General features: G+C 49.1%; 1 protein-coding gene across 2 annotated transcripts; it reads right to left on the minus strand.

The window, feature by feature from the left end:
* Positions 1–13,123: 13,123 nt before the first annotated feature.
* Positions 13,124–14,725, minus strand: ID3 (inhibitor of DNA binding 3). 2 transcript variants are annotated; one of them, XR_008528976.1, is made up of 3 exons: positions 14,356–14,711; positions 14,156–14,234; positions 13,124–13,605 (listed from the first exon to the last, which is right to left on the minus strand). XR_008528976.1 is itself a non-coding variant. In XM_054571468.1 (3 exons), the coding sequence occupies exons 1-2, from the start codon at positions 14,653–14,655 to the stop codon at positions 14,179–14,181; spliced, it is 360 nt and encodes a 119-aa protein (XP_054427443.1). In that variant the 5' UTR covers positions 14,656–14,725; the 3' UTR covers positions 13,124–13,605; positions 14,156–14,178. The 2 variants fall into 2 exon arrangements, 1 of the variants encoding a protein (XP_054427443.1); XM_054571468.1 differs by having other exon boundaries at positions 14,156–14,238; positions 14,356–14,725.
* Positions 14,726–15,756: the final 1,031 nt, after the last annotated feature.

Consider the following 15,756-nt stretch of genomic DNA (forward strand, 5'->3'; position numbering starts at 1 on the left):
ATGTTAAATAAATAAAATTCTGGGCTTGACACTCCTTAAGCTGTGTGCTTTGGATCATATCATTAACAGCACTACTCTGGGCCTCAATTTCTTCACCTGAGAAATGGGGCTAATCATGGCTGCCTCAGGGCTATTGTGGCGGTTTAAATCAATCTGGGATAATTATGTGAATGTACTTTGTGTGTGTGTGTGCGCGCGCGCACGCGTGTGCGGATTTCACATAGTATTACCAAAATGCATTGCAAAGGTAAAGGATTTGAATGGATAACTTTCCAAAGAAGATATACAGAGACCAAATAAGCACATAAAAAGATGTTCAACATCATTAGTCATTAGGAAAATGAAAATCAAAACCACAGTGAGATTCACAATCACTGTGATGGCTATAATCAAAAAGGCTGACAATAACAAGTGTTGGCCAGGATGTGGAGAAATTGAAACCTTCACATGTTGGGAATGTAAATTGATGCAACTGCTTTGGAAAACAGTTTGGCAGTTCCCAGAAAGTTACACAGAATGTTACCATATGATGACCCAGGAATTACATTCCTAGATACATACCCAAGCATACTGAAAACAAATGTTCACACAAAAACATATACATGGATGTTCAGCAACACTTTTCATAATAACAAAGATGTAGAAACAACCCAAATGCCCATCAACTATTGAATGGATCAACAAGTGTGGTGCGTCTATACAAAGGGATAGTATTCGGCCACAAAAAGGATAGCAGCACCGACATGCTACAATACGGAGGAATCTTGAAAACATTTCGCTAAGTGAATGAAATGAGACACAAAAGGCCATATATTGCATGATTCCATTTATGTGAAATGTCCAGAATAGGCATATGTATAGAGACGGAAAGGAGATTAGTGTTGATAGGGGTGGATCAGTTTCATCTCACAGATAAAGAAACTGAGGTCAGAGAAGCAGAGTTCCACTGTGTCTGCCTATCTCTGTGGCTTTGGAAAGTGGTTTCAGCCCTCGGAGGTGTAGTTTTCTCAATTGTAAAATAGAGATGATGATGCACACATGAGAGGGTGATTGCACATCCTTCCTGTACGTTAGCTCCTTTGCCATCTCTCTGGCCTTTGCATGGGAGTTGATAGGGTTTAAGGGTTAAGGCTGCCATCTAGAGGTGAACTCCAGCACCTGCCAAAAGCCTGCGAGGCTGTCTAGCCAAGTTAACTCCCTATGGGCCTGCGGAGGAGGAAAATGGAAGTGAAAGATGGAACCCCTCTGGGAAGGCCAGGGCTACCAGAGTGGTCAGATTCTTTCCAGATGTTTCCAGACCTGGAGATGTTTTTCACAGATGTTGGTCCTGTGGTGGTGGCCCCACATTGGGGGGTAAGGGGGCAATCGGATGCAGGTCCCAGTAGTGGTGCCCAGAAGAGCTTCGGGGAAGCTACTATCATTCCTGTTATTATGAATGTATACCCTCTTTTTCCTACTGGAACTCTTAAAAACACATTTCTAACCTTGTTACTCTCTAGCTTAAGATCTGGCAAGTAGTTCCCCACTGTGGCCTGGCCACCCCACCCCAGCCCTTATGGTCTGCAGTCTCCTTTACAGGGGGACCTTAGGCTCTGATCATACACACTTTTTCAGACTCCCTCAGACCTCCCTGCTCTCCCTGTTTGGCCATGCTGTTCCTTCTGTTTGGGTTCCTCTCTCCACCTCTTCCACCATGAAGAAAAGGCCTGTCCTCAGACACAAGTTTCTCAGATATACAAGTCATTGAGAATGCAGTGTGTCCCATGTACACACATGATCTCAGACGTCAATAAAAAAAGCGGGTATTTTTAACTCTTCAGATTAACAGAATTGAAACCTGGGACAGCACAATCAAGAATCCAGATCAATTACACTGAAAAATCAGGCTCAGAATTCTTTTGAAACAAGCAAGACATTCAGTCTTTGGAGTCAGGTGGCACTAGCAGCTTATACTGCCCAGGGCTCAGAGGCCGACTCTGACCTCGCTCCCCACCTCTGTTAGGAATCCCAGTCTGTCATCCTTTCACACTGTAATGACAGTCTTTCTGTCATTTCTATCTTTGCCAGATTTAAGATGCTCCTTTTCTTCATCTTCACATCCCAACATGCAGCCCACTGCTCACCACAGAGCAGAAGCTCGTCAACTGATTATTGAAGTGAAGTCAGTGAAAGGGTTTTCGAACAGTTGAAAGACCATTCGCAGTCTCTTCCCAGGACAGTCTCTGGCCACACTGTTAGAGGCTCTTTGTGACTCTGCATGGAGAAAAATGGGGGGCCCGAACTTTCAGGTATCTCCTTCTCCTGGCCTGTGGAGAGGCATAATTTCTCACTGCCTATCCTCATCCATCCCCCTGCCCCCAAGGTCATTCCTGCCCCAAAAAGCAAACCCAACCCCCCTCCAACCCCCCCCCATGCTAATAGTAGCAAAGTAAGGATAGTCACACCCCAAATCCACTTCAGTGATCACCACAGCCCTGTGAGGAAGTGGTGATTAGCTCCACTTTACAGCGGAGACAGCTGAAGCCAGGAGTCGTCCAATGACATGCCTGAAGGTACACAGCTCAAGTGACAGGGCCTGGAATTTTATTTATTATATGCCAGTCCCTGTTCTGAAGGCTTATAAATCTTAACTCATATAATTCTCATAATGTCCCGATGAGATATGTATTGTTATCACTTGCACTTTACAGATGAAGAAAGTGAAACGCAGACAGTTTAGGTAATTTGCCTAAGGTCACAGGGCTGATGACGGTGGAGCCAATTTTGAGCCAGGGTAGTCTGGGTTCACCCTGCCCACCCCTCTGCTCTGTGTCCTTCCCTCTGGATGTCCTCCAAGAGCCTTGACCTCAGCTTGACTAAGGAGGATAACACCCACCTCACAGGGAGTATGTTGGGCATCCGGAAGACAGTAGGTACCCAGGAGAGGTGATGCCGTATATTGCCGTGTATAATGAGCACTTCTGGTCCCAATTTTTGAGGGAAAAATAAGGATGTGCATCATATATGGATAGTACTAATTCTGTATCTATATAAGTGTTTTTAATTCTTTTATTTACACTTATAATAAAATGTAGAAATTGAAGAAGACAATACTTCTGATGTTGACAGTGATGAAGAGTCTTGGCCTACCATGATGAGTGAATATCGTAAATTTGTTACCGGCACCTAAAATTTCTTGTACCTAGTACCTGTCCTTGTGCTTTGTAATTGTTATATAAAATTTCTTGTACCATAATATGTTCACAAGTAAATGCTAAAATTCCTTTATAATATAAAAACAAGTGTCTAAATATAAATAAATAAAAAAGAATTTAAAAATTGAAAACAAAAGACTTTTTTACATTTTTTTCCTGAAAGTTTGGGCCAAAAACGTAGGTGCACGTTATACACGGCAAAATACGGTAACTTCTGTTCCTCTCCACAGCCTCAGCTGACAACTGCAGCAACTGGCCACCAGAGGGAAGTCACGCGCTGAAGACCTAAGCCCTTCCGCGGGACCTGGTTGACAGTTCAACGGTGAGGGACTCGGCTGAACTCCTTCCCCGCTCACCCCCGTGTCCAACCCTGAGACCGAGGATGTTATGTCACCAGTGCAGAACTTCTCAGAATAGACCTTCTTGCAAAAGAAATAAGGTTTAGGCCTTAAACACATCCAAGGGCTCCTTTGCCAACAGCACTTCTGGGACTGGGGTAGCGCGGGTGGGGACAGGGTGGGCGGATGTATATTGAGGGGAGCCCAGCTGTGTCCTATTTGGTGGTGGTAGTGGTAGGGGGTGACAATTATCAGCCATGCCCCTCCTGCTTGAGGCTGGGTTTCTAGAACCACAGCTGCAGGGTGGAAGGTGGCAGGGAGGGCTTTGGAATTGTCTCCCTAGGGGTTTCCATGGTTACAGATTGATGCAGGCAGCCCACTAGGCTGGGTCCTTTATCCGTATTGTCTCCGGGAGAGACAATGGCTCTGGGGATTGAGGGGGGGTCACTCCATGCAGATCAGTACTGCAGCAAGGGCCTTGTGTGCCCTGCTCTGTGAATCTCCTGACCCCGGCTGCTGGGGCTGAGAGAGTCGGGCAGGGGGGTCAGCCTTGGTAATCACTTCTTGCATTAGGGTCCAACACTACTGCTGCAGGGATGCTCCGAGAGGCCTGTCTTTCTGAGGCTCCAAAACAGCAAAGCTGCCGACGCCTGGGGGTATTAAATAAAAAACACACATGTTGTAGTCAGCCCTGATCAAATCATGATTCTGACCCTTACTGCTGTCTGACTGGGGCACGTTATTTTACCTGTCCAAGTCTCAGTTTCCTCATTTTGAAAGTGGGGACAATACCTGCTCTACAAAAATTACTGTGAGGAAGTGCCAGGCACAAAGTCTGCTGTCGAGAAGGTGCTCAGAGAGTACCTGGACTCAGAGAGGCTCATGGCATGGTTCGGGCGGCAGGACTGGCTCTGTCACTCACTCTGTGGCCTCATCAAAGCCCTCTTCTCTCTGGGCCTTAGCTGCCCTATCTGTGACTTGGGGGCTTTGAAAGGTTTGTAAGAGGTGAAATGATTTGATGCTAAGAAAATGCTTGGAAAAATAGAAGTCAAACCCCTAACACACAACTCTGCCTTCCAGGACTTAAGTCTCCTTGGAATATGCAGCACATGATTATAGGGGGCAGGTATGTGGCATTTGGGCGAGTCAAACCTTTGGTGCTATGGCACATAAGGGAGATTTTCTGAAGGAGGCAGAACTTGGAGGGTCTAAGAATTGAGGCATTACTCCAGAAAGATCTGCCACCCTGTGCCAAAAAGAAACAAAGGATGAAGGGACTCAGCTTTCTGCTGCCCAGTTTAATCATCTTGCCTGTCATCGCCATATTCTGCAATGGAAAGGTGTGCAGAGGTGGGGAGGAGTAAGGGAAAGTTATTGTCATTTATGTGACACACATGACGCAAGCTGATCATTAGCCCCATTTTATAGATAAGGAAACTAAAGATTGCTTATTCCACTGGATTGGCCAAACAATGTATAAGACCCAAGAATAAAATTAATTTGTCTGTGGTATGGAAGACAGAACTTGCCCAAAGGAAAAAGAAAACAATCTCTCCACCTTTAAGTAATCAGCAGAGGGAACCAAACACTTCCAAATGTCTATCACTCATCTTTCCAGTAAATGGTCTCAGCCCAGAGCCCCGCACATTGTAAGTGCTCAAGAAATGAAAGTTCTTATCACAATCACCATTACTATTAAATTTATTACTACACATTCATTGCTGAGGACACAGAGGTAAATAAAACTGCTTCCTGTCTTTGAGGAATTCAGCCTAGTGAGAGGGAAGGTGGGGGGGGGTTGCAAAAAAAATAATCTCTTATACTTGTTCAGCTTTACAATTTACAAAGCCCTTTTACCCACCCCACCCCACTGAATTCTCAGAACCACCTCATGAGGAAGGCATTTTTCCCATTTAAGAGATAAGGAAATGGAGGCTCAGCAGGCTCCACTGACTTGCCCAGACATCGTAAAATAGGAATAAAACATGACATAAAATAATTTTAGGAGGAAAAAATACTTTGTTGGATGAACAAATGTGTTACAGAGTGATAAAGTCTGTTGATTATGTAAGGCAGAGAGACCATAGCCCTGTGTCACTAAAGCATATAGAACAGATAGTTTTTACAGAATTAAAAAACCAGCCAGGCTTTTAAGAGCTCTCATTTATGAGCAACGACTATGTGCTTGGCACTTTTTATGTGTCGCCGTAATTCTCACAAAAATCCTCAGAGTTAGACATGGTCAGCCACCTTTCACAGATGAGAAACCAAGGCTCAGAGTGGTGAAGCTGTGTGCACAGGTTGCACAGCAAGGAAGGGACAGAGCCAGCACCGGGACCTGGGCTCTGACATGCAGGTTAAGAGCTGGAGTCAGGATTTCCTCCCATGTCAGTTTTGCCAAGGACTACACTTGGGCTGAGAGGTGCGCACGCTCTCTTGCCTCACTCCACAGAGCATGAGGAGTGGGAGGGAGAGTGCAGGCAGTTCCGCAAGGTAAGAGGGCCTGTTTCAGCCCATTTGGGAAGCAGCGCAGTGTGGCATGGCCTTCTCAAAGCATACGTGTTGACATGCATGCAGGTACACACATGTACGTGAGTGACTGTGTGAGAAGTTGGCTGGGTGCCAAGTCTCACAAAGCCATGTGATAAAAATCTGTACATCTTCCTGAAATGTCAATTTTACTTAAAAAAAAAGAGAGACATTATGATTTTATATTAAAGCACAGATGGTTAGAGAATGCATGAGAACGCAAACTTCACAAAATATGCTAAGAGAATGAATGACAACTGGCACTTGGGGGTTCCTGCTAGGGCCAAGCACTAGTCTTCAGAGTTTCATATGTAAATTAACTCAGTCCTCACAACAACTCTCTGCAGCAGAGACTTTTGTTATGCCCATTTTAGAGAGGCAGACACTGAAAACAAAAGAAGTTAAGTAACTTGTTCAAGTTTACACAGCTAGTAAGTAAAGGAGTTTGGGCACACATAGGCATTTTAATAGCCAAATATTAGAACAATCTGTTATCCATTGTTTGCTCTACTGAAAGTCCACAAACAGCTTTTGAGTTGAGAAGGATGATGAAGGAGCAGCTGGCTCCCACTGGCCTTCTTCCTCTTGATAAAACTTTAAGGGCTGCCACTTGCTAGCAGCTTACCTGTGCCAGGTTCTCTACCTCTGTTGTCTCATTTAATTTCTACAACAACCCTGTAAGAGTGACTATTTGGAGTTTTACAGATGAAAAACTGAAGCTCGGAGAGGTGGTGTCACTTAGCTGGTCACACAGCTCTGAAGTGGCAGAGACAGGTTTGAAGCACAGGTCTCTCTGATCACAAAGCTACTGCTCATGTGCATGATTGCACCATCTCTGGTCTCCAGGTCCTCTCACCTCTGGGTCACCCGCCCCACCCCAACCTCCAACCCCTAGTCTCTTCCAGATAAGGATGCTTTCATGAGTGAGCTGGTTCTGGATCAGGCTGAGCCTGGGCAGGCTCACAGGGTCTGAGTCTCTGTCTTTCCACCAGCTGATAACACATCTGCCGTGAAATAATTACAGACCCCAATAATGAGAAAGCAGCAGCTGGGCCCTGACCAGGAGTATGAAGATCTGGCTTTTAACACCCAGGTCTGTGAGGGAATCTTTCCACATGACATCGGGTGAGTCACTTCCTCACTCTGGTACTCAGTTTCTCCATCTGTGAAATAGGAATAGTAACACTCACCAGCCGTGACTTACTGAGTGCCTACCACATGCTGGCAGGCTTCTAGGTGCTTTTTACAGCAGTTCCTCACTAAATCCACACCATGGCTCTGTGGACAGGTTCCAGGCAGTAATATGCGGAGAAACTGAGGCTCAGAGATGTAAAGAGCTTGCCCATGGTGGCAGAGGCTGTGAGCAGAGGTCTGGAGCCCCACTTTCAGTCCCTGTGCTATTCCTCAAGGCACGGGACTCTCCTGCGTGTGCGTGAAGGGCTCTGGTGAGCACAGATGCTGGACAGGCTGTGCTGAGGTGCTATGACTGGATTATGCCAACAACACTAAGGAAGGAATTATGTTAGGAATCTGACAATGATGCCCAGCCAGCTCCATGGCTGGGGGGTCACACAGGATCTACCAAGTGCCAGGTGTTTTACATATGTCATCTAATTTAACCACGCAGTAATCATGTGAGGCTCCGAAAGGACAAATGACTTATCTGTGGCGGCAGAGCTGATGCAGAACAAAGCTATGATTTCAATAAGCATCTCTCCAATTCTTAGACTCAGAGAAAGTACACCAGGAGGGCTGCAGTAGCTAGCAGAGGCCAATTCTGTGTGACCCACTGGTTTGTACAGTTTTAAAAGAGCTGCAGAGGTGCAGGTGGTGTTGGAGACCTGGGCTCTGACGCTTACTCCAGGGGTGAAATGGAGGGAGCACCCCTCCCCCTGCCCCGTTACCTGATAGACACTTTCCTGCCACTCTCTTTGTATATGGAGACAAATCTACAGTGGAAAACGCAATTGGCAAGATGTGGGACCAACATTTAGGCCCCTAGGGGCCCATCTGGATGAAAACTTCGATGGAAGCTGGGATCAACCCTTCATACATCTGGACCCACAGCAAGATCTGCCAGGGGCCCCTGGTGTGAGTCAGGGTATGTGCCAGGGAGAGGGGCGTGTGGTTGTCTGTCCTGATAGTCCCCAAGTCCTCATCTCCTTCCTGCATAACCTATAGGTCCCATATCCTGGTGTGTCTTGATCCCCCGCCCCCTGCCCACCACACACATACACACACTTTTTGAGGCTAGAAATGGCAGAGGCTGAAAACAAAACCAGGTTTAGGAAGAACCGGGGTCAGTGAGCCGGTGGGTTATTCTGGGGAGTCTGCCGTGCCTTGGGTACCCTCATTGCCACACAACACACACTTTTAGCCCTAAACCAACCAGTTGCCAGCTGGCCAGCGACCATCTCAACTTAAGAGTAATGAGTTCCATATGTTTCCATAAGAAACCAGCTAAGCTTTTCCCCAGCAGTTCTTAAAAAGTGTTTTCTCCCCTCCCAGGCTTCCAACTCATGCTTGGCCACCCTTGTTTCATTTACTCCTAATGAGATCGAGAGGGAGGGGGCTGGGTGGCAATGACAAGGAGACAGCGCCTTAGGGAATCACCATTCCCTGACTTCACATTCCAGATCCTCTGGGTGAGGGGCTGTGCAGTCCACCAGCCCCTTGCAGTCCCTCTGTGAGAGCCGAGGGTGAGGCCTCAGCTGTCCCATCTCTGAAGTGGGAATAACAATCCTTGCTCAGGGTGGCCAGAGTATTGCAGAAAGAGCTCTAGATGGGAACTAGGAGGCTTGGATCTGAGGGCTGTCTTGACTAGTAACTTGCTGTGTGTCCCTGAGTAAGCTCTTTCCCCTCTCGGGTGGAACTTATGACCTCTAAGGGCCCTTCCTTCGCTGACAGGCTTTAGATGTATGAACAAATGACAGAAGGCACAGGGAAGAGCACTAACTTACCTGTTAAATATGGCTGGCTCCAGGCTTGGGTCGCTGGAAGCCTAAGGTCTTACTATGGTCAATGTCACCACCATTCTGGGCTCCTGTTGACCACAGTCTGGCCCAGTGAGGCCTTCTGCCTCTAGCTTCTGGCACAAAGGAGGAGCAGGATGCTGCTGAGGAGGAGAGGGAGTGTCCCCAGAGAGCAGGTCAGTCCCACCACCACTTGTGAGGTTTAGGGGGAGACTGTGGTCAGCCCCCAGCTATGGAGGGATGTGAATCTGAGTTCAGAGGGTTTAAAGAGCTCCCTCCCCTTATCTGATTTGTCAAAGGCAACCCCCAATCCTGGTCTTAGGATGACTTATTACCCTGACCTGGACTCTACCCAAAGGCCAAAATCACTAAACGTGGCCACTGAGGCTATTCAGACTAACCCTCACACCCTGTCTATTAACCCGGGACACAGACTGCGGCCAGCTTCTACCCACACTTAGCCCCAAACCCTGCCCAGTCAGGCTGAACCCCAGCTCTGGCCACACTCTGGCTCCTCCCTTTCGGACTGATCCCTGACTTTGGTCACAAAGCTACTCCCTGACCCTGCCACTGACAAACTCTTAACAGGAAAAATAATCAGAGAGCAAGTAAACGCTAAACTCTATGAGTGAGATAGGACATCAGAGAGGAGAGACTGAGGCGGGGTGGGGAGGGAGGCTGGGGTGGAGGGCAGAGGCTTCCCGGAGGAACCCCGTGGGCCTGCGGCCACACTCAGAAGGTCGGGGAGGCCTTGTGCGGGGCATTTCGCAGGCGCTCGAGGAATGCGAGTTGCCTGACAGAATGAAGGAAGGAAGGAACGGGGTGCGATCCAGGGCTGCCGCCCGACCGGCCGGGGCAAAGCTGCAAAACTGCCGAGGCAGGAAGCGGGGTGGGGGCGTGCCGAGGCTGCAGCGGCCTGAGCGCAGCTGGGGGCAGCGGGAGAGCAGTCGGGTCAGCGACTCCGCTGGGTGGGGGGCCCCCCAGGCCAGGAGGCTGGGAACCGGGAGGCCACGCTGCTGGCAGAGCGGCGGGGGCGCCGCGAGACTCCGGATGGGCTGGGAGCCCCGCCCGCAGGCTGCGGAGGGAGCCGGAGCCAGAGCGGAGCCAGAGCTCAGACATCCGGGCGCCAGCGAACACCTGCGAGCGGCCCCCAGGGCCCGCGGGGGGAGCGCGGGTCGCCCGGCCGAGGGCGGGCCGAGGGGCGGGGCCCGTCGACTCCGCTCAGCCGGGCTCGGGTCCACGTGGGCCGAGGCTCCGCCCCTGCCGGGCAGCCGGGAAGCCGTAGTTGGGGAGCGGCTCTCATACTGCTGGGCCGGGGGTGGGCAGAGGGCACCCTGAAAAGTATCTGTGAGGGACAGAGAGAACTACAGGAGGTTTGGAGTGTAGCCTTGGGAATGGAGAAGAGTGGTGACCATGAGACTTGATGAGGCCGGGAAGACACAATTGAAGGTTGTCCGGCGCATCCACAGCTAGGAAAAGCTGTAACTGGTCTTGGAAGGGCACTACTATCTCGGGTGTAAAAGGCAAAGATTCGACTCACTGCTTTGTTGCCTAGGAGCTGTGTGAACACAGGCAAGTTACTTTATTCTGAGCCTGTCTCTTATTTACAAAGTAAAAATTCCCTCCAAATATACATATTTCAGAGCTGATGCGATAATGACCGTTAAGACACACGATTAATAATGAACTTTGTATTTCAGGGAGCCTGGTAGATGCTTTAGGCGTGTTATCATTAATCTGAACCACAAACCTGTAAGGGAGGTACCATCATCCTTTTATCAAATGAAAGGGAGACCTCAGGTGGTCTTAGGTCTTTCTAGTTCACCAAGCACCCGCTGAGGACCAAATAGGTGCCAAGTCCGGGGAATGGCGAGGGAAAATAGCTGGCCTCGAGTAGAGGTGAGAAGGTGTGTTTTGAACCTAGATGCAGATGGAGTTTACTAATCCTTGCTGTGTGACCTGGATCAAGTTACTCAGCTTCTCTGAATCTGTTTCCTCTGTAAAATGGAAATAATGGTACTTTTCTGGATTGTGGTGAGGATTAGAAAATATTAAGATAAAATAGAGCCTGGCATTTGGTAGGCACTGGATAGGTGACTATGGCAGAATACACTGTCATCTTTCCGAGAGTTTTCTGACCTAGGGCCAAATTGCTTTCACTCTCTAAGGACTAATGAATTGGTGTGCTGGTTTCAGCTTTTGTCTCAGCCACCTGAACAGCTCAGTCTCAGCAGAGCTAACAGGCAATTTCCTTGGAATTAGCTTAATAATACCTTGTAGGTGTGTGATGCATTTCAAAGAACTTTCCCACCATTATCTTCTGTCCCGGGATGCAGTAGTACAAGAACCACCAGCTGCTGGGCTGGGGCAGAGAGAGGCTTGGAGAGGTAAAGTGGCTTGCCCATTCTAGCCTTCCTCAGCACCACAACTTCTGAGCAAGCAGGAAGCAGCATACTATAGCAAAAAGGGTACAGACCCTTGAGTTCAGTGCCTGGTTCTACTGCAATTAATGGTGTAATGTGAAGCCAGGTGCCTCAGCTGTATCCTCAAGATCTGCAATTTTATACAGATGTGAAAACTGAGGCTCAGTTATACAGCTAGTATGTGGCAGAGCAAGGATTTGCACTCCTTTGTGGCTGTCTCAGGCACCAGTACAGCACACCTAACTAATGATCTAAGGTAGACCCAGCCTGGGTCTTGCACGTTTTGGTTTGAGACAAGAGTTCCTCACATGAAGACTAAGGGCTTTCCAGGGGATTGGAGATCTGCTATTGCTCTTCAAAGTTGTATGTATTTGTGTTTATTTTATGAAGAGTGTTCATACCTTCCATTATATCATCAGGAGACCAGGAAACAGGTTGAAAACCACTGGTCAGCTGGGAGGATGGTTGGCAAAGACAGGTTGGTTCCCTCCCCACCAGATGCCCCTGTTCACCCCTGAAAAGCTCACCAGGGTTAAGGTGTGAAGGGTGATGACGTGAGCTGTTTGTTATGAAATACTAAACTCACTCATGCCAGGGGCCAACACACAGATGAGATCATATCATAAACAAGAATCTAGCGATGCCAGATGCCTGTGGAGCCCACCTGGGGAGCTGCCAGGTAGGAGGCAGATTGGCATGGATTGGGTTTGGCCCCATGGAATATCCAGTCTCAGGCCCTGCTCCTGTCTGTTACAATGTTAAGTCACTGTAGTTAAAATTAAAATCCCATTTCTGCCTCTCAAGGGGCTGCGATAATCTGCCTAAGACTCATTATCAACTGAGCCTCAGTTTCTCCATTTCTGAAATAGGGATAAAGAGGCTTGCTCACAGAGTAGGCTCTCAATAGAGGTGTTTGGGAAGGAAATACCACACGAATGAGGCTATAGGGCCTCTTCCTCCAAATCCCAGTCCAGGGTCAAAATCTTCAACAACCTGATGGGAGAGGAGGGATTGGTACCAGTACTTCCCAACCAACACCAAAGTCCTGATCAGTGTCTGGGGATTTGAGGGCAGAGACCCCTTACCCATGTTAACCAATTTTGGAGGCCCAAGAGGAAGGCAAACCAGAGAGCATGAGGAGGGAAATGAAACCAGACCCAGTGAACGATTCATCTCTGAAATGGGTCTATAAACCACCCGTCTGGGCACCAGGTGAGGGCTCCTCTATTCCACGTCCCATGCTAGAAAGACAAGAATAATTAATGGCAGTGAATTGAGACAGCCATCTGCTAGTGTAGCACAAAAGCCCAAGGGACTTAGTGGGATTCAGGCCTAATTTCTATCCTGTGCTCCCAACTTACTGGGTGAGTTTGTTAAGTCACTTCCCCTCTCCGGTCTTCCCTCATCTGTAAAATGAGAGGCCAGGGCCAGGATATTCTCTGCATCCAACCCTCAATAGATGTGGGGCTCCCATCAGGAGCTCTTTACATTCCCCCCTCCACCCCAGTGTTAGTTGGACTTTTCCCCATCTCCCTTTTAGGGGAATAAGTAAGTTTGCTTTTCTCAGACTCCAAGAAGGGCATTTACTCCCCCTAAATTCAGCCTTGTGAGAGTGTTACTAGCACTTACGGAAATCAAATTATATACACAAGTGTTTAAAAACCGTTTATTATGCAAAATGTTAACTTTTATAAAAAGTTTAATAACATACATCGCTTGGTTACAGAAAGTCACCTTCCTGCAAAAAAGGTACAAAAGCTATATACTCTATTATAGAGTTCATAATCAGGGCAACAGAGCCTTTTCCCGAGGAGACCAGAAGACCAGCTCTACTGCTGCCTTGGCAGAGTTTGGAGAGCAGCCACTCTCCCCCCCACCCCACCCCCACACTCTGAAAGACAGTCTTTAAAACTTAGGGATGGGGTGGGGCCGGGTGACGTTGCCCAGCTGGTGCCCAGAGCTAGCTCTGGCTCTTTAGGCCACCCAAGTTCACAGTCCTTCGCTCCCGGGCGCCAGGTCCAGCCTCGAAGCAGGGGTTTGGGGGAGTCAAGTGGGCAGGGAGAGGCTGGGGCACATCCATGCTCTGGGGCTTCGGGCCAGAGTCCTGGGGTCCTGGGTCCCAGGCGGAACGGGCGCCAGCACCTGCGTTCTGGGCGGGGGAGGAGAGAAGACCAGAGAGCCGTCAGTTTCCGCTGAGAGAGCCGAGGCGGGGGCCGTCCGCAGACTGGCCGGCGCCAGGGAGGAAACTTGGTCTCTACCTCCAGCTGATAACTCCGCGCCCCACGCTGCCCCCACCCAGTTGGCGCCAAAGGACCACAGGCGGAGCTTGCGCCACCCCTCCCTTTTGGAATTGACACTAGTTGGAAGGGGGCTGAGGAAGACACAGCTCTTTTTACGGCTCCGACTACCAACAGACGTCTGCTTTATTTAGTGGGACCTGCGTGTACTTTCTTGGGTCTTTGGCCACTGTGGGAGGGCAGGAGCAACGTGCGTTTAAGGTTGAAACGCGCACAAGACGAAAATTGGTTCCGTCATTCATGTGATATGGCTACGGGCAAGTTACTTGCCCTCTCTGGCCTTGGTTTCTCTATACAGTGGGGGTGGTAATCCCTTAGGAGATGTACGCACTCCAAGATTTATTGTTTAACCACCACCACGCCTGCACCCCCACACCCCTCCAAGAAGGTGAGGATACTCACCTGGAGATGCCAGGACGGCCAGGTCAGTGGCAGAAGCTCCTCTTGTCGTTGGAGATTACAAGTTCAGGAGAGAGGTCGGCTGTCTGAGAGAGAAGGAAAAGATATGAGAGAACGCATGGCACTTGGGAGTTCCAGGAGTGCAGCAGCATCCCAGTCCTGGAACTCAGCCCCGCCCCAGCTTCCGCGCACGCCCAACGTACCTGGATGGGAAGATGCGGGCCGTCTGGGGGTCCAGGGGCGGGTTCGGCCAGGACCACCTGCAGGTCGAGGATGTAGTCGATGACGCGCTGCAGGATTTCCACCTGGCTAAGCTGAGTGCCTCGCGGGACTCCGGGTACCAGTTCCCGCAGGCGCGAATAGCAGTGATTCATGTCGTCGAGCAGGCTCAGCGGCTCCTCGGCTGCAGGGCCCTTGCCGCGGCCCCGCGCGATGGCTAGGCTGCGTTCAGAGAGGCAGCACACCGCTTCGTAGCAGCCGCGCACCGGGCTTAGCGCCTTCATGCTGAGGAATGAGGTTGGAGGTGGGGAAAGGAATAAACGCGCAAGAAGAAACCTTACAGCAGCTTGCTGTGCGCGCACGCTCTCTGCAGCTCCTACTTATAGAGCCAGTGTCGGAGGCACGCCCTTTTATGCAAAACAGCCCGTCTCGGCCCCGCCCCCGCCGGCCAAGGGCGTTCACAACGCGGTTAAATTGCAAACAGGCTTTCTTCGGCGGGTCTGACGGCGAATACCGCGGAGTCGTGGATTCAAAGAATGAGGAAGCGCTGATACTGAGGAAAGGCGGGCCTCTTTGCCAGCAAGGATTTCAAAAATCACTTAAAACCATTAGCTTTAAGAATTTGCCTTTTCCTGGCAGCGACCCAGGTCTTTGAGCTCCCCTGCCCCCTGCCAGTCCACCCACAGCCCAACACTAGTTCGAACCCATAGCTCCTCTGAGGTCATAAATCCCTGAACAGCAAAGAAGCTTTTTTTTTTTTTTTTTCCAAAAGCAAAGATTTTTCAAGGGAAACTTGTAAGGAATTAGTGCCGCCTTGTTCCCCAATTTGCTGTTCGTCTGACCTCCAGACTCACTGGCGTCAGGAATTATCTTGTGACCAGAGGGGAAAAAAATTAATTGCGGTGAAGCTGAGGTTACAATGAAGAAAACAGATTTGGGCTAGGCGCTGAGATTACAGAAGGAGGAGGGGAAAGGGATTTGAGCAAAAAACATTATTTGAGCAACAGGGGAAAAGAAAGAAAAAAAAGGAGCCTGAATCGGTGCTTTTTGCATGGGAAAGGAAAAGAGCTACCATCCTCTGGCTTCATGCACTCCGTAAGGAGCCAAATATATGCCCAGTTATGTTTTGGAAGTGAGTTTGATTTGATTAGAATTTTGGACAGTTTTGAATGGGGGAGGTGACAGAAGGGATGATTTCTATATAACCTTTATAGGAGACACCCATGGAGTCACCAAATCTCTTAACTCTTGCTTCCTCCTTTCTCCCCACTCTTCAAACACCTCTATGCAGAAAACATTAGTTTGGTGATACCACAGCTTTATTGTCTATTCCCTTTCTGCTATGAAGTGGCAGGCCACCTGGACCTGATTATTCTTGGCCTTGA

Source organism: Pteronotus mesoamericanus, unplaced genomic scaffold (assembly GCF_021234165.1).
Source record: "Pteronotus mesoamericanus isolate MK-2021 breed Mesoamerican mustached bat unplaced genomic scaffold, CSHL_Meso_final contig_221, whole genome shotgun sequence".
Classification (NCBI taxonomy): Eukaryota; Metazoa; Chordata; class Mammalia; order Chiroptera; family Mormoopidae; genus Pteronotus; species Pteronotus mesoamericanus.